We start from the raw sequence: 19,486 nt of genomic DNA, 5'->3' as shown, positions 1-19,486 counted from the left end.
TTCTGTTAGTGACTGAAAGGTTAACATAGCTTTTGGAAATAGTTAAAAATAGTATTATAGATTATACATACAACCGTTTGAAATCCATACCCATTTAAAAATGGCAAAATGTTTGGCAAATGTAAGCAAATGACTTATACTAAATGTGGGTCTCCGTGGCTCTGAGCTCAGCCAGTCATAGCCACAGGTAAGACCCAGCACATCCTGAGGTCTGTGAGACTTGGATGGAGGTGGATACCTCTCACCTTCTGGATACGTAGATGAGGGAAGGATGAGCCCTATATCCCCCCAACATACATGCTCCACTCCCCCCTCCCTCTCTCAGTTTTCTACCTTTTGAACATGGAAAATACGGCTGGTGAGGGGTGTCATTTATTGACTCCAGCACGGATCACCCAATAACATCACTGAGAGAACTCTGAGGCCTGGAACAACATGCAGACTAGTTGAATTGTCTACACAGTGACCCATATTGCAAAGGTTAGAGGGGAGCAGATCTTCCCACCCCTCTTCTCTTGCTCCCTCCCTGCCCGTATTGAAGGAGGAGGTGGCAAAGAGTGTCACTAGTGCTTATCTTGGAAATATTGTCAACTTTTTTTTTTTTTTAATAGGATGATAGATTTTTATGTCCAAAAATGTCCATTTGCTGAACTGGCCACCATCATTCCCTGTTGCTTGGAGCTGATGGCATTTCTAGAGACCACATTTGAACCTTCAAAGGATTGCCACCAAGACCTGATGGCATTTCCTGCCTTGCTCCCGAAGAATGTCAAGTGCATGATCCCATATAGCTCATTATTTTGAATCCTGTCTGGCTATGATTTTGAGAAAAGGACAAAAATGGTTGTTGTTGTTGTGTGTGTATGTTTCCATTTTTTAAAACTTTATTTTAAATTTTTTTAAGAAAAAGGACCCTTTGATTACTAATATAGTTTGTCCTTCCTTAGTCACTATAAAACAGATTCCATATTTTCACACCACTCGTGATCTTCCAGGTTATAGATAAATTTTGTCCTATGTGACTGGTTTGGGGCCACAGGGTCCCTCCCTAGATTGTCTAGGGTCAGAGTAGAGGCAAAGAACTCACTCGTGCTGAGCCCACCCTCGTGGTTTTTGATGTATCGTTTATAGTTTTTCCTCAGGCACTGCCACGTTGTTGTGTAAAGGATGAATGCGAAAGACTTGAGGGCAATTGCGATGCTGACGTACAGGTATCTGTACACCACGTTGTCATAGAGGGCACAGGCACCCTGTTCACCACAGAAGGTACTCCAGAACAGGCAGGTGGAGTCAATGCCTGCTCCGAAGATCAATGGAGGAGGGATGAAGCCTGCAAGAGGAAAAAAGACACTTAGGACTCGTCTATGTTGGTTTGCTCTCCAACGTCCATTTTTTCAGGGAGCTTTCAAAGTCATCCATCTACTTGTGGGTTAATGAAGGGAATAGCTTTTTTTCCCCCCTCACTGGTCAGCATTAAATCTAAGGGCTCAAGGTGGGGCAGGAAAGGTGCTTTCTTACCAATTTTAATTGGGTTAGCAGAACTCCCAAGGGCCTGCAGTCAAGATGCTGTCAGTACTCCCCCCCTTAGCGCTCCCTTTTCAGAAGCTTGTTACCACAATCAAGGACCCTGAAAAAGTAGTTCTATTGGAAAGCCTCATTAAACCTCTGAAACACTGGGATTTAATAAATGTCCAAGTTTGAAATCCTGCCTAACCTGCTTCATCTTTGCTGCTTCAAGGCTAGGCTATTTTCAGAAATAAAAATCTTAAATTCATGGTATCCTTTCCATTCCTAATAGTCTTAAGACTTTCTACCGTCTTTCAGGATAACTACTTTGATGACTACTGAAACCTACCCAGCTCAGAGAAGGGCCATGATAGCTATTTACCACATACATAGTGGCTCTGCCAGTGTCTTCTTGGCAAAGAAATATAAATCCAGACTGATTTAAATTAGGCATGGTGCATGGGGTAGGTGGTATTGCTAAGTGAGTCTATTCCTCTGGAGAACCAGGAGGAGTTAAATCCATCCAGTGGCATATTTAGGCCCTATGGTTTTCCTCCTGTTGCTTACCCTGTGGTCAATCCATTGCTTATGAACATTGGGAAGTGGGGAGATAGAGTTGAGTTATTTATAAATAGCCATCTGCCAAGAAGTTTGTTTGGGGAGGATATTGGAAGTATAGGTTTCCTAGTTTTATATATGTGTAAATTAAAGTTAAGTAGACAGAATTGTATTTTAAGTATAACAACTTTAGAAATACATCAGGAATCCTGCATTGCAAACTATTCTTTCCTTTGATCCAATCTTTCTCAAAGAAGTGGTACTTCTCTTTGCTAAGGCTGACCTTTCCATTGGTGTTTTTAATAGTATCTTTTCTTATCTTCTCTGGAAGTTTATCTCCCTAATCAATGTCTCTCATTTTTAACCTTTCTTTATCCACCTATTCCTTTCCTATCCACATACAAATGTGTCAATCAATCATTGATTGATCAATTAGTTCTCCCCATTAGTAATCAACAAGCATTTATTAAACACATATATGTGTGTCCAGACACAATTCTAATTTGGATACAAATAAAAAGAATAGAACCATACCTACTGTCAAGGAACATGCCTTCACTGGCTACTGCCATTCAATTCAGGATATTCCCCATCCTTCTTATTCTCTTTTCCACAGCTGAATTTCTTAGAAAGGGGTCACCTGTAATCTTTGCATCCATTTCCTCACTTCTTAGTCACTCTTCAAGCAGAAGCATCCTCTCTTCCAACCAGATCATTTGACCTAAACTGTATTATCTAATTTATAAATCAATGGCTTTATCTTAATCCTCCTTCTACTTGATAACTCTTAGGCTTTAGACACTCTTAATCACTATTTCTCTTTTTTTAATCTGGGTATACTTGCCCTCCTAGATTTCATTGATACTACTTTCTCTTGATTTTCCTTTTACTTTTTCCTTTGATCATTCTATTGCATTTTAGCTTCAATCACAAGCTCATTCTCCTCCTGTCTCCTAAGTTTAGCTATCTGACAAGGCTTAGTTCTGAGGCCTCTTTTCACCCCTTCTTATACTTTGGTTCCTTGGTGATATCATCAACAACCCTGAGTTCAGTGATTTTCTCAATGTACTTCAAAATCTGTGTATCCATCCCTAATCCATTCCTATATATCTCTTCTAAATTCTAGTTCCACATTACCAACTGCTTGATTATGGATCACTATTTCTAGATAGCCCCTCAAACCTCCAATTATATATTTAAAAAAGATCTCACTCCCCCCAAATTATTCTATATTCTTTTTGAAGGGAATACCATCCTTAAAGTCAATGTCTCTCAACTTCTATATTTAATTGATTGCCAATTCCTGTTGACCCCAATTCCATAATATCTCTAGTATGTTTCCTTCTCTTCAATCATATGACCACTACCTTAATTAGTATCTTAATTGCTTTTTGTCTTAATTACAACAATAGATTCTTAAACCATATCTCTCCTTCCAGTTTCTCCCTTGTCCAATTTACCTCCACAGAGTTTCCAGTTTGATATTCCTAAAACACAGAGCTGGCCATGTCAGTCCCCTAGTCAAATATTTTTAATTTATCTTTTCTATTCCAGTTACATAAACTTACTAGTTCTTCCTCACAAATAATATTCCATTTACTATTTTGCATAATGGTCTTCCAAGTCTCAGTACACTCCTTTGTCACAAAATCCATGGCTTTATTGAATACTGATATTCAATAATAAATTCAATAATATTAAATTTATACCCTTTCCTGATCCTCTCAGATATAAGTATTTTTGTCCCTCTTTATTTATTTATTTATTTATTTGCATTTACTTGCTTGTACCCAGATTACATGTTGCTTGAAGACACCTTCTAGAGGTAAGAAGAGAGAAAGGTTCCCTTCACCCCCTGAAGGGAAAGGGGCTGTGCTGCAGGGCCCTCCCTGGAGAGACAGAGACAAGGGCTAAGCTGTATGTGGGAGAGTTGAGAAGGGAGATGGGTGGTGGCGAGAGGAAGCCAAGAGAAGGATGGGCTGCTGGCTTCCTTCCTCTCCCCAACCCCTCAGCCCTCAGCTATTGCTGGACACCAGGTGGATGACCTGCTCCAACCTGAGGGTTCCTCAGGGTTTGGTATTGCTTATTTTTGCTTTTGTATCCTTAGCAGATAATGCAATGCCTTCCATTTAGTAGCAGTTTAATACATATCTGTTGAATTAGGTTTGAATTGATTATGGGTAGAGGTGGTGATGCTGGAGAGCCCTAAGCTTGGAAAGAAGCTAGATGATGGAAAATAGGCAAACTGGATGAGCTGCATTCTGTTCCTATCTTCTGTGCCCTGGCTATGCCCTCTGTTACTATGGGGGAAGGAACAAAGGAGTAGAATAGAGATATAACATCTCCTTTGAGAGCTTTGGGTAGTAGGAACAGAATCACTCCACTAGAGCTTATTATAACTGCTCTTTTCTTTCCTTCTTCTGCCTTTCCCATAACTCCTGTGGGGTCACTTGAGATTCCCCCCCTCTAAGCATATGCCATGAGGTTTTTGTAATAAGTAGGCATTAAATATCATTCTATCACAGCGGCTCTCTTACTGGAGACAAATACATTGGGGGGAATGCTACAAGGGCACACTCCAGTTACATGTTATTACAGTGAATATTAAAAGGATTAAATCTTGCCTCTTATTACAGCAGAGTCCAAATTGCTGCTATATGTATTTCACTGCAGAAATTGCAGCCCTGTTTAAGGAAATTGTCTCTGTTTTCCTGAAAATCCATTAACTTAGACTATACCAGGTTTCCTACCTTGGCTATTTAATGTACTCCACTGGTTGAAAGGGCTGTGCCTATTTATGTTCTTAAGCCTAAACTTTCAGCTGAACTGAAAGGCTTTTGTAAGAAAAATAAATTCAAAATCATTTACAGAATAGATATGGAGTCTGAAAATTACATTGACATTTACATTTGAAAAGACACCCATTTCTCTCCTGTTCACCTGCCAAGCTTACAGGATTCTGTATTCATGCTGTCAGGACTACTGATGTAACCAGCACATGCTACAGATCGGTGACGCCTGAGTGCATATCCTTCTTAAGTAATTAGTGAGGTTTCCTATTCTCCCAGCATCAAGGAAGATACTTAATTTTGAGGTATATTGGCAAATTCCAATCTACAACTAATATGTTTTTTAATTTCAAAAGGCACTTATTAAGCTTTTAACATGCGACATGGTGTGTGTATATATGTGTGTGTATGAGATCTGTGCTGTGTAAAAATGATCTCAATTTTTAATTACCATACTAAAATCTCCCTGTAGTTATCCCTGAATGTAGATTTGGTATTAATGAAATTATATACATTAGTTAGGATTTGTTTTCTGCATTTCATGGTTACAGACTATATTCTTAAATCTAACCAGACACATCTCACAAATCCATACCACTGGTAATGAGGGAACTTTGCAAGAGAGACACAATTAGTTAGTTGAAATCTATTGTTGGTACAAGTTAAGCATCAATGAAGGAGTCCCAAATCTGTTCTTAAGTAGCTGGGTAACCTTGGCAAAGTAATTTCACCTCTCTGGGCCTCCATTTCCTCATATGTTAAATGAATAATTAGATTAGATAATTTTCTGCCTTGAATATACTATGCTTCTAGAGCTAATTACAATGGAAAAAGATGGTGTTAAAAAACAAACAAAACAAAAACACCAAAAAACTAATTCCTAGATGCATGGATATCGAGTCATCAGGAACAGAAAATCAAGAGGCCCGATTCAAATGTAATATTTCCCCAGAGTATTTTTTGACCAAAGTAATCATGACTGAGTATCTTTTTGCTTCTAGGCAGAGAGCAATGATTCTTGCTGATGAAATAAGCCCATGCCTTACATGTGTATAATGTTTTATGGTTTTCAGAGCACATTATCTCATTTGACAGTACTTAGAGGTGGACAGAGCTATTATTTTTTTCTTCATTTTACAGATGAGAAAAAGAAGGCTCATGGAAGATTAAGTTATTATGTGCCTGATGCTACATGATTAACAGGTGGTTTAGTTGAGAAATGAACTCCTTTTTTTGTGCTCAAATGCACTTTCCACTATTGCACAATAATGTTTTAAAAATTATCTATCCCTCTATTTATTTTTTCTTTTTTTTCTTTCCCTCTCTCTCTCCTCCCTCCTTCCCTTCCTCCATCCTTCCTTCTTGTCTCCCTCTCTCCCCTCCCCTCTCTCTCCTTGCTCCTCTCTCTCTCTCTCTCTCTCTCTCTCTCTCTCTCTCTCTCTCTCTCTCTCTCTCTCTCTCTCTCTCTCTCTCTCTCTCTGTCTCTGTCTCTCTGTCTCTGTCTCTCTCTCTCTCTCTCTCTCTCTCTCTCTCTCTCTCTCTCTCTCTCTCTCTCTCTCTCTCTCTCTCTGTCTTCACTGTGCAGGTTACCACATAAGGCCACAAATACAATTGTTGGTGGGAAGTTGAGTTTGGGGAGAAGACTAAGTAAATGAAAATAAGATATATCAGCATTAAACCATGGACCAGAGAACCCTTTCATGGGTTAGCTTTGTTAATTGCATCTTCAGCTCAATTTAAACTATATTATACCTCAGCAACTAAAAAAATCAATCTGTCAACAAACTTTTATTATGGGGTTACTATATACAAGGCCCTGTTAGGTGCTGTTGTTACAAAGACAAAAATGAAATAGACTGTCTTCAGAGAGTTTACATTTTACCTGGGAAAGTATGCGTTAAATCTATGAGAATATAAAAGGAAGAGGAAGGACAAATTCAAGTCTTTGGAGTGAAAGGTCAGGAAAAGCCTCCAGTAGAAATTAGTACTTAAGTTGATCCATGAAAGAAATTAGGAATTCTAAATGGTAGAAGGTAGAAGTAGAGAGGACAACATACAAAGCATGGAAATGGGATAATTTAATTTTAGTAAAGAAACAAATTTTTCTTTGAAGAGAGAAAATTTTTTTTTTCTTAATTGAGGGTCCTTCTCTCTGAAATTCTCCTTTTTCTTAGTTATCTAACATCATTAACAGGGTTTAATAGATCTTATTCTAAGAACAAATACAATTAGGCCAAAAGTAAAGGTTTAGGGGCAAGTTAGATAGTTGATGCAGATGCATGGATAATTAACTTCTCAAGCAGACATAGACAGTGAAGGCCCTAAGTTATAATAAGAATAAAAATAACAATTTATATTTTCTCAAACATTTAACTCTTCTTAGTCTATATTTCCTGCAAATTGAGCTAATTTCTCAGAAATTCTTTAAAAATATGTTCACTGTATGACATAAAAATCACATGGCCTTATAATGGGTTTAGTATTTTACACCACCTGTCAGGATGACCTGTATCCTAAAACAATTCTATAGACTACAATAGTTCCTACACAAAGTCAAGAAGTAGTAAAATATTATAGGTGGAAAGGAAATTAGAGGTCATTTAGTCCAAAAATTTCTGAAGAAATGGGGGACACAAGCAGTTGGGTAGAAGGAAATTGGGTGCTGTTTAAGATATTTTTTATTTTATTTATTTATTTATTTTAAATATAATATAGTTTTTATTTGCTCCAAAGTTTTCCTTCACACATGAACTGTTCTTTCTAATACTAAGAACTTTTTCATAAACTTTGCTGTGATTTTGACCCTTCCTTCCTCCCCTTCCCTACACACCCATGGAAACAAAAGGGAGAAATCCAATGAAGTTTCAGAAAAACATTTAAAAGCTATCCCTAGCTCTATATGTACCTTTCCATTAATATTCCAATTAAAAGAAAAAAAGAAAATCCATCAAAGCAAACTGTTTGCCTCTTACTCAAGCATGAAAGGTCATAGATTCTTTGGATTTGGCCCAATCCTGATATTTGACAAAAGAGTTTATATAAGGCAGCTGGGATGTGGTGGAAAAAACACTGGAGGAGTCATTAGGAGACAGTTTTTTGTATTAGCACTGACATTAAGAAGCTGTGTAATTGTGGGTAGCTCTAACTGTGCAAATGATTTAACTTTCCTGTTTCAGTTTTTTTACTTGAAAAAAATTAGGGAGTTGGACCAGAAGATTTTTAAGGTCCTTTCTAGTTTTGGAAAGCCTATGGTTCTCTGAGATAGGCAATAGTTGGACAGAAAGCTTATATAAAGCATTAAACCTACCAGAAATCCTTGGTGAAGAACCAAAAGTAGAGAATTCTGATTTGGGAAATTAAGAAGGATGCAAAGTTTCCATTCGTGCAAGAATGTAACAGGGACTACCTCTCTCAACTGGAAGACCCCTAAACAAATCATTTCACAAGTTGCTTGCATTTTAATAATGTATGTCATAAATTGGAAGGTTGCTTTCTTTTGTCCCTTTTGCACAAGGAAGGTAAAAGGATAGCAGAGAAGATGGGATTTATTAATCTGGGAATCCTCCCTCCTCTAAGTGAATGAAAATTTTGGGGTAGTCAGGGAGGGAATCAAATGTGTCCAATCTCTAAGTCTAGTCTCCAGTCACACAGTCTATGTTGTGGGAGAACACTGGTAAATAGGAATTAAATTACACAGAGAAAAAACTAATGAACAATATACTTTATGAAGATTGATTTGTTTGAAAATAAGCATTTAATTAAAAAACGAAGGGAATGCAGATTTATACCTACCCAGCAAACGAAGGAGCAGGAATAGAACCCCCAAAGCATAAGACTTGAGTTCAGGGCTGACTGTCCTAAATAGAAAGAGATGAAGGGGAAAAAAAAGAACAGATTCTGATCACACCATTTTAAATTAACAGACTCCATAGTTGTGCACTGCTGTCAATCACAATAGTTCCCCAGAAAATCATTAATAGTCTATTTATTATTATTATTATTTTTTTTAACTTTCCCTGCCTAGAGTCTGAATAATAACTATGACTGCAGCTACATGATAAGTTCAGGAATTTAACGGTGTCCTTAATAACAGCAGCTAATCTTGTCATTCAAAGTTAAGAAATGCAAATTCTTTCCCACTCAATTTTCATTTAGAGAAACTCTGCATATGTTCAGTCAGAGAGGCATTTCTAGTTGGTGGGGCATTATGTACCAAAAATAACACTATTTGGGAACATCTTTCCCATTAAGCTTTATAGGAAAGCAGACTGAACTATTAAAACTGAAGAGACTTTGCAGGTAAATGAACAATTTGTCATATTTTGGTTTTATTGTTGTATAAACCACATTAGAAGTGGAAGTAAAAGAGGAATCACAAGACCTGGACCCTAGTGCCATGTTGACTGCTTACTATCTGTGTCTGTCACCTTCAAAGAGTCTGTTTATTTGGGCCTCAGTTTCTCCATCTTTCAAATGGGGTATAATCAGTTCTGCCTTGCCTTGTGAGATAACTGTATAAATGATGGTGGTAGTGATGGTGATGACGGGTGGCAGTGGAAGTGGTGAAGAAGTTTTTTATCTTATCAAAAAGAACTTTTTAATAAGTTGCAAAAGTTGGTGAACAAAAGGTCAGTATTTATAACATACTATCAACTAATTGGCTTGAGCAATATTTTAAAAGGACTCAACATTGTCCTTTAATAATTGTTAGTCTCTTAAAAGTCTCTTAGGTGGTGACATCAATATGCTTATTATGAGACATCACCAAGGAAAAAGTAATAGAATGTGGTTCTAAAAGACTTTGTCCTGATCTTTTATCTTTTTCCAATGAAAACTTGAAAACTCAGTAAAAATTTTTAATGAAAATTTCCTTCCATCTCTAAATACATCTGTAACTATTAATATTCATTGTAGGATTTGGTTAAATCAGATAGAGTATTTGGCCTTCAGGTAATTTAGACTCAATAATCCTGTACTGATGACTCTGCTTTAGATCCTGGCATTCTTGGGTAGGAATTTGCCCTATGACTTTCAAAGCTGGGAACACATCTGAATTACAAAAAATTTAATTTTTGTAGTAGCCACAAAAGGCAATGTAAATTAATGACTAAAGAGCTGGCCTTTAAGCTCTGAGGCTTTGGTTCAAATTCAGCCTCTGATTGAAACTGACTGTGTGATCCAGGACAAGTCACTTCACATCTGAAGTGCTGACCTTCTGGGATTTCCTTCTATTAATGAAATAACAAGTGTAGCTCCTAATCTATGAAGCAGTTACAGAGAAAAAGGCAAGTGCTAAGAAAAACAGCTCTATCTCTACCAATTATAGTTTACATTATAATTTCTTTTCAAATACTATAAACACAAAGAAGAAAAATGAATAAGACACTAACAGGTATTTCATTTGATGTCTACCTGTGAGATAGATATTTCTGGGGAAGATTCATTGAAGACTCAGTTATGGACCAATACAGGGACTTGTTCAAATGATTGTTATTGAAAGCACCAGCCTACTCTTCAAACTTTCTCAGTGCCTTGCTGAGAGATGTTGCTATTGGTAGTATAGGAGTGGTTTACATCCTGGGCAATGCAAGGTATAGAGTATATACTGTACCTATCTACAGATGGCAGAGTGTGTTTTTTGCCTGCCTTGAATATCTGTGACTGGAAATAGAACTTGGGAGCTCGATCGAATAAAGTCTCTCTCTCCCTCTCCCCCAGACTCCTTTATCCATATGCCTATTGTGAAAATACCTCCAGCAGGCATTTGTGAAGCCTGGAATTATTTGAATTGGAAAAGCCTAAGCTTAGGTCATTCAGTCCATCTGTTGCCTTTTTTAAAAAAAGGGAATCTAATATTTCCAGAACATTTTCAAGAGGTTCTTGTCAAACTGTGCCTGTAAAGTGATTTGAATTTCAACACTGTCTATGTTTAATTCCCGAATCAATCTTTTGATCCCAGGGTCCTGAATTTCATTTTTTCCTAATTTGGAGGTTGGGGGAGGCAGAGATTGGGAGATGCTCAGAGTATTTGGGGGAGGTGGTTGCATAAGTTGGGTCTTATAGATGGGAGAAACTTGTTTCATGAAATGAGTTTTTCTTATTTTCCTGTTTCCTTATAAGGAAGGGAAGTAGGCCTTATTGGCCCAAATCCTGCTTTCCCTCCCTGCCAAAAACCAGATTTTACAATTATTTCCTAAAATCATTTCCCAAGGTGCATGACATAAAAACAGAAATTCAGGCATAAAACTGAAGCACTGAAACAATAGTGAAAGAAATTTATTTAGAGAGGAAAAAAGCATATAATTTATAATTTGTATGTCCTATCTTTGAGACCTGCATTTACAGTTTTGGTTAATTTTCCTTTCTGATAAGTTTTTTTTTCTCTTTTTCAACCATCTTCTTTTTATGCTCCACTCCAGTTTAAAAGTTCCAGTAAAAACTTAATGATGCTCTAGTGGAAATAATCACAGGATCTGGAATCAAAAATCTGAGTTCAAAATCTGTATCTGGCACAAAGGGACTTAGTATTCCAATCACTTCACTATTTCAGGTCTTATGTCCTCATCTGGAAAAATGAAGTTGTACTAGATCACTTTTGAGATGTCTTCTAATTCTAGAATTATGATACTATTATTCTCCATTCCTAACTACCTACTAAAGCTCAGGCTTTAATTTTTTTATAATAGTTTTTATTTACCAGATATATGCATGGGTAATTTTATAACATTGCCAATTGCCAAACCTTTTGTTCTAATTTTTCCCCTCCTCCCCCCACCCCCCAGATGGCAGGTTGACTAATACATGTTAAATATGTTAAAGTATAAATTAAGTACAATATATGTATACATGTCCAAACAGTTGTTTTGCTGCATAAAAAGAATCAGACTTTGAAATAGTGTACAATTAGGCTGTGAAGGAAATCCAAAATGCAGGTGGATAAAAATAGAGTGATTGGGAATTCTATGTAGTGGTTCATAGTTATCTCCCAGAGTTCTTTCACTGGGTGTAGCTGGTTCAGTTCATTACTGCTCTATTAGAACTGATTTGGTTCATCTCATTGTTGAAGATGGCGACGTCCATCAGAATTGATCATCATATGGTATTGTTGTTAAAGTATATAATGATCTCCTGATCCTGCACATTTCATCAGCATCAGTTCATGTAAGTCTCTCCAGGCTTTTCTGAAATCATCCTGTTGGTCATTTCTTACAAAGCAATAATATTCCATAATATTCATATACCACAATTTATTCAGCCAATCTCCAATTGATGGCCATCTACCCAGCTTCCAGCCTCCAGCCACCAAAAAGAGGGTGGTCAGGCTTTAATTTTAATCACAACATAAAGATCCTACCTAATTACTTAATAAATGTTTGTTAAAAATGAATGAAATATAAGGAAAAGAAGTAATCATAAGCATGCTTGGGCCTGGTTCCCATCATCTTTGGATTACAAATCCAGATCTATGATCACAGTGGGAAAGTTCCTTAAATTCTTCCTTTCTGACTCTTGTGAGAACACAAAGTTATGTTGGGACCATCTTTGAGATGAGTATTCTCCTTTGAGTACCAATCCTGACAAGCCATGATCTTCATGAGAATGCCTTTCTCCTTCTGTTTATCTTACCTGTGGAATGCCTTTTTTAGTGAGCAGCATTTTTATCAAGAAGCTAAATGGTGCAGAGGAAAGGGTACATGGCTTCTTCCTGTCTAACCTTAGACACTAATTGTATGATTCTAGGAAAATAACTTAACCTGTTTGCCTCAGTTTCTTCATCTGTAAAACAAGCTGGAGAAGGAAATAGCAAACTATTCCAGTATTTTTGCCAAAACAAACAAAACAAAACAAAACAAAACAAAACAAAACAAAAACAAACAAACAAACAAAAAACCCCAAAAAACCCCTGACTGAGATTAGGAAGATTTGGACTCCACTTAACAATAATTGTTCTCTATGATGTCTCTAAGTATGACTGAGTCACTATTGCTTCTCTATTTGGAATATTGTTCTCAAAAGTCCTTATTAAATAAGAATGGTATTTGTTGATTGAGAAGTGGATTAATAGCTACTGACCTTACCCCACCCAATTAGTGACACTTTTAAAAGTTTTCCAGTTGTTAAATTTCAGTAGAATTGAAGGAAAGTTGTTGAAAGTGGTATTCGCTAAAGTTCAGTCACAGAAAAAAAAAAAAAAAAAAAAACAAAGAAAACCCAAACCAAATAAATGGCGATGAGAATGGCCACTAGATTGAAGGCCATGGAATATCTGGCCTAGCTCTTACCTGATGAGAATGATCACAGATGGAGTCTGAGCCATTGCTCCTATCATGCTGCAGACACACATCACACAGAGGAATGTAAGGAAGGCCTCTTGGCAACCAGGGCTGGGGCATTTTCCAGGAACTACGGTTGCATTTTCAGAAGGGACAGATGCGAGACAGGCACAGCCAGTGAGATTCTGAAAGAAAAGTATGTCCATAGTTTAAACGGGAGGTTTCAATTTTCCATATCAAAAGCCACCTATCAGGTGAAGCTGTCAACTCCTAATTATGCATTCTGTGATGTTCCATTAATCAGGCCTAAATAAATTAGTTAGCTTTTACCAAGTGCCTTCAAAACACATACACAGACAAAAAGGATATTTATGGGGAGGAAAGCTTTCCCCCCCCCCTCCTACACATTTCATTTTCTGTGTTTAAGTATTCCTCAATAAATTATAGAGCAGACAAATGACCCCCAAATTAGACTCTTTCCTATACAATCAAAAAAGGAAATCGTATTTCCACATTATGATAAAACACTGCCAAATTAACATGATAATCATTTGCCAATTTGTCCTTTCTCCCATGCAGTTATAATTACACTAGGGCATACTAAAAGGGGTAAATCTGTAACCTGCACATTGTTCCTGGTTCATTGACTAATTTGGTACCTTGAACAAAAGGAATCATAATGCCATGTGTGAAGTTACTGTCTTTCGCAAGCCAAGAATCAAAGTGACTGAACTAAAATCAAAGGGAAGGTCATAGAAACATTGGTGGCAATGGGAAAAATTCCCTAGTATATTTCAGGAAAATGAAAAGGACTAAGGATATCAAATAACTTGAAAGGGTTGTGAAGAATGAAGCTGTGGCCAAATAAGAGAAGATTTATCAATATATGATCAGAAGAAATAAAAATGGCTAAATTCTATTTGATCTCTTTAGGAGGATTCAAGTCAAATTGCTTTTGTTTTCCAGTGGTAGAGGTTTTTACTTAGCCTCCTGGAATTTCTGATGGCTGAAGGTTGGGCAGGGACAATGAGGGAGGGAGCAGTGTTGAATGTTAGGCCAATTAAGGCATTACAATAGCAATACACAAACTGCTAATGAATACAAAATGAAAAAAAAAAATCCTAAATAATTCATTACTTGTCTTAAGGAGGAATTGACTTTTGGGTCAGAATTATATAGTAAGTACCACTCAAACTCTCTTGAAGTTAAAAATAAATCTTCTGCTTTAAAAATTCCTGTTTTTTTTTTTTTTTGTCTTTTCTTTACTATTTTGCTTCTTAATCTTTCTCTTTTTCCTTATCTCCTCCCAGATTTATTTATTTAGATTTTCTTTTTTAATTAGGTGAAAGAGGAAATTCTTTGCCTCAATTGTTACCCATCCATAATCACTAAATGAGTGCAGCATCAGTCAAATACACCTGTTGGAGACTCTACCTTAAAAAGGTCAAGGTTTGCCATTGCATCCAGGGCCAGCTCTAGTGGTCCTCATATATATCTGGGTCACTAGTCTTAGATGGATTTGGAGCAGAAAATGAGGCAGCTCATCTTGCACAGACCTCCCTCATTTAAATCTAATTCACTTGCATATCATGGCATCACATCCCTGATGTCATGGTCCTCTTAGAGAATGAAGGACAAAACAACTACAATAAAGCTTTCCAATAGAAACTACATATAGGATTGTCTCTTTTTGATAAACAGCTATCCTCATGCTGTGATTGTAAGAGCCAGTGAAGATCTTCCCTTCCCCTCAAATGTCATCTCCACTAGATTCCAGGAAGTTTGACATTTCTTCACTAAGATAAAGCCTTTCATCATTTGAAGATAAAGTTTATGATGCAAGTATCCTTGGAGAATTACATCATCAATATCCCACAGGCTTGTAATTTAGTTGATATGGGAACTTAGTGCGGTTGAAACTCCTTCCATGAAAGTAGATTGAATTGTCTACAACTCAGCAAGGGTCTAAACTTGTTTTTATTTCAAAACAACATTTTAGAAACTATGTTTCAATGGATCTGTTATTCTCTGCAATACTAAGTATTTTATCTTATGCATTTAAAAACATCATTTTGAAAAAGGATCTGTATATTTCATCAGACTAGCAAAGGGTCCACGACCCACCAAAATGTTAAGAACTCTTGGTATATATAACAAAAAGTTGCCTGAGACTTAGAGAGATAAGTCATTCATCCCTGGTCACAGAACTAGGAGAAAAGCTCTAATAAATACAGAAGAGAGAATAGACTGATATTAGATCATTTCTTTAAATAAAAAAGTTTGAACTTTTGGAGAATATATTTAGTAAGACTCCCTAATACTTCTTCACTTGTATCTCAAGTACATTTCATCTTCACCTTTATTTCTATTCTCCTTCTGAAAGTCTGAATTATGAGTCACAAAAAGAAAATTCTCTTCCTGAATATGACTTGCCAACTTTCTGCCTTACCCTTAACTGGATAAAGGGGTCCTTGGAAAACAAGCCAATGTGCCTTTTAAGGGACTTGAGAATTTAACATTCTCTGGGTGCTCCTAAAGATACCCCCAGGTAAAATGTCAGCAAGCCTAATATTGTGGCAAGATTTGATTTAGTGTCCTGAGTTCACATAGATGCCTTACAGCTCTGAACTCAGCCATGAGACAGAACAGAAAAAAATGCACATTTTAAAAAATATTTGGAAAAAATGGCTAGTTTCATATGAAACAGTTAAGAAATCAATAAAAGAATAAACACGAGTACTCTGAGAATTGTACTCCTATTCCACATTGTCATTAAATTAAACTGAGAAACACTTTCAATCACAAACACAAAACAGTAGTGATACAGTTACAGAGAAATTGGAATCTATGATAAATTGGGGTTAAAAAAAACAAGAAACCCCTTACTCCTTGAAATTTTGTGATTTATTTTTTATGGATAAATGAAAGAAAAAACAAACTGCTGTTATTTTGACAGTTCAAATGACAGGAGCAAAATACCATCCAAAAATGAATCAAAAACACTGGCAAATGAAGCTCCCTTATTTGTGTCTCTTTCCCTCCCTACACACACACACACACACACACACACACTCTCTCTCTCTCTCTCTCTCTCTCTCTCTCTCTCTCTCTCTCTCTCTCTCTCTCTTTCTCTCTCTCTCTTATCAATGCTGTACAGCCTAATTCTTATTCATTTTACAAATGAAATTGATTTCCAAGTTAAAAAAATGAATTTTCTCTAAGGATGAATTTGTGGAATTTGTGATGCTATGTAAACATAAAAACATCTTATAGAAATTTGAAACCAGAAGGATTTTCTTTGTAAATTAAAGGTTTACTTGAATTTTGGGGTACTCATTTTCCTGACATTCACTAGGCATTTGTGGATACAGACACGTATTTTAGAATGGAAATCCACCAAACCACTAATTAACTTGGTACCAATATCTGCTTTTATTTCAGAGTTCTTTATCCTTTGTGGCTGACCTTCTAATAATTGGTCTCAAAATAGACCAATGATACCACCACAATAAACTGGGTTGTTTTTGCTATTTCTTTTTTCTTTTATAACTTTGGATATCAACAATTAGTTTTATTCATGTCTTCTTCCAGAATTCATCGTAGTGTCTTTAGAATTCTATTGTCATTTATCATTGTCTTTTTGCAGCTTAGAATCTCAACTTTTGATTGGTCTAAGCCAGGCTGGTATTACTGTATAAAGCCCTGAAATCTCATCACTAAGAGCTGGGTTGGCAACCCATATGCCTCAAGCCAAAGGGGAAATTGAAAAGCTGCAAAAAGAAATAGTCTGCATCTTTACTTGCAGGGTCACTGATTGAAGAATAATGGCTTGGGGGAGGAGTGGTGGTGGTGAAGGAATCTTCCTAAAATGGTAGCAGAATCTCAACATATCTGTAACACTAATAATGCCAGATTCAGAGAGAGAATTCTGTTTTTGAAAAAAGAACTGAACCATCTGCTGCAGAAGGAGGATAGAGACCATTGCTAATAGAAAGGAAAACTAATTACTTATGGTAGCTACTCTGTTTAGAAAAAGGAGTGAGAGAAGAATGAAGACGTGAAATCAGCCATGTCCAAATGCAGCAGAGGCATTTGAAGGGCCAACAGAACTTGGTTTCAGAATATTACAGTGCTTTTGTGACAAGATGGTACCCGGATGATCACAGACATCTAGCTTGGTCTGGCCATTTGGCTACATGTCAGGGCTATCACATGCCAAGGACTGTACAGTGTCTTAATTGTTCTCTTTCTAAAGGATGCTCTAGCTTGATAAATTAAATGGCCCAAGTGGCACTACTATAAGGAAAAGAATCACACTAAAGAAAATGGATTCTAAATAAGTCACATCCAATAAGGTGACCCTTTTCCAGTAATATAAGCCAAACACATCCCACCCCGTCTTGATTACACCACTAACAGCCATATTGGATTTGTGTTACTTTCCTCTATACCACCAGTGGTTAGAATTACTTCTATTTTTTTTAAGCCAGCTATTCAGCACATCAGAAGGATATTTCTTCCAACAGGCAGTCAGCAGAGTGCTAACATGCTTACTGCTGGAATAATTACTTCTCAGAGTGAAATGTAAGGAAACAATCTGGACAGTAGATTAATGCCAAAGGAAATATACAAAAGTAACTTGTAGTCAGTTATACAGGCTCCCCAGTCAAATGCAATGAGAAGTACTGAAAAATCTTTTATTAAATACAGTACAATCCTGAGAAACTTGGGATGACAAGTAGAAAAAACACATATGGGGTCCAAAATGAAGCCCAAACATGGGGTGTGAGGAAACTAGATTTTACTAGATGTAGAATCAGTCTCACACAGTGTCTTTTCCCAGCTGATCAAATTTTAAGTGGTTTTCACCAGTCTCAGTGGGTGAAAATGGTATCTATGTGGAGGACTAGAAATCTGATTGTACTTAACAGTGAAATTTGCACATGCCCTAGCTAAATCCAGCTGCTTGTAATCATTCAAGGGAGCAGTACTATTAAACATGGCCTAACTGGTTATAATCTGAAATCAGATCAAGAGATCTAACAAGATACTTGTAAGGCAAAGGGTCTGAATGCTGGGTACTCAGACTCATTAGAGACTCTATGGGGGTAATACATGGAAACTTCTTTTTCTTAAAGATTGAAGTAAAAAGGGAACTTAAAAACTAGAAAAAGAGTGAAAATTAAACCCTTAACAGTCTCAACTCAAGTGTTTGTTCCATATGAGATAGGTATTCAGGTCCCTCATCTTGTCAGAAAAGCATCCAAGTGGAGCAGAAGGAAGTTTTTCCCTCCTGTCCTGGAGAGTGATAATTTCTTTGCTTTACTGTGTGTTTTTTACATTAATCTTTCCGCCAAGAATAAAAATATAGTGTATTCCTTAGAAAAATGAAGTTTAAAAAGCAGAATTTTTTTTGGGGGGGAGTATGGAAATACAAATTTAAGCGGTAAGCTGAGAAACAGAAATATGATACAGTCTCACAAATCAAGAAGGGCAAAGCAGATCAGGGATAATTGGATTCTACTGCTTTGCTGTTTCAGCAACTGAAAGCAACCACCGGACCCAGTTAAGCTTTTATTTAATAAGACTTTATGTATATGCAAGATCAGGAGAAGTGTATTTTCTCAGACAATTTTTTGGTCACTGAATTTTCTGAAATAGACACTATTTTAGTCTCAGGACAGTAGCATATATTGAATCAATTTAATCCTTGCAACAGGACAATAACAAAGACTAATTTGCAACATAACTCTTTGATATTAAAATGTTAATGAAATTGTTGTCACAGAAAATAATAACTGGTGTTTTCATTCTACTTATTCCCAAAACCCAATCCTTTTTGCCCATTCATTTTTATCCACACAGAGAAATTGCTTCATAAACTTATTTGAAAAATAGCTTCCTCCTCACCCAAAATGATTTATCTTACTTTTTGAAAATGTTAGCAGCAGTAGGCCAAGAATCCAAACATTAAAGGAAGGAAAAACTTAATTTTCAGAAAATTAAGATGAATGACTCCCATTTTCTTTGTTTCTTACTAATGGCCACTTGGCATTACTGCTAGACTTTGCCTATATCCAAAGTGGATAGGTGACAAGATAGAAGGGACAAGTCATTTAATAATTAGTTCATTGAAAAGAAGGAATAGGTCTCCCTTTCTCAATTTTTATTGTCCTACATCATTCTCTTTAGTCCTTATACATAAAACATGCAGATGTTGTCAATGAAAAAATACAAGAGAAATACAAAAACAAACAAACAAAGAAACAAAAAGGAGACACAGGTGGGGAATCCAGGAGCAAAGAAAAAAAAAGGAAAGTTAAGTGAGCATAAATGTTCTCTAAGACTTCTACCTTGAAT

At 36.6% G+C, this 19,486-nt stretch overlaps 1 protein-coding gene across 1 annotated transcript in view; it reads right to left on the bottom strand.

Annotated features, from left to right (window-relative positions):
- Positions 1 to 860: 860 nt before the first annotated feature.
- SLCO3A1 (solute carrier organic anion transporter family member 3A1) overlaps positions 861 to 19,486 on the bottom strand; it is a 340,259-nt gene continuing 321,633 nt past the window's right edge. Inside the window, exons 8-10 of the mRNA XM_074282483.1 lie at positions 13,136 to 13,311; positions 8,646 to 8,710; positions 861 to 1,330 (exon numbers count right to left, since the gene is read on the bottom strand). Of these exons, the coding sequence (XP_074138584.1) occupies positions 951 to 1,330; positions 8,646 to 8,710; positions 13,136 to 13,311 (621 nt within the window). The 3' untranslated portion in view covers positions 861 to 950. The remainder of the gene's footprint in view (positions 1,331 to 8,645; positions 8,711 to 13,135; positions 13,312 to 19,486) is intronic.

This window comes from Sminthopsis crassicaudata, chromosome 1 (assembly GCF_048593235.1).
Source record: "Sminthopsis crassicaudata isolate SCR6 chromosome 1, ASM4859323v1, whole genome shotgun sequence".
Taxonomy (NCBI): Eukaryota; Metazoa; Chordata; class Mammalia; order Dasyuromorphia; family Dasyuridae; genus Sminthopsis; species Sminthopsis crassicaudata.
Note: the sequence above shows the minus strand (reverse complement) of the source record. Positions and strands in the feature narration are given on the sequence as shown.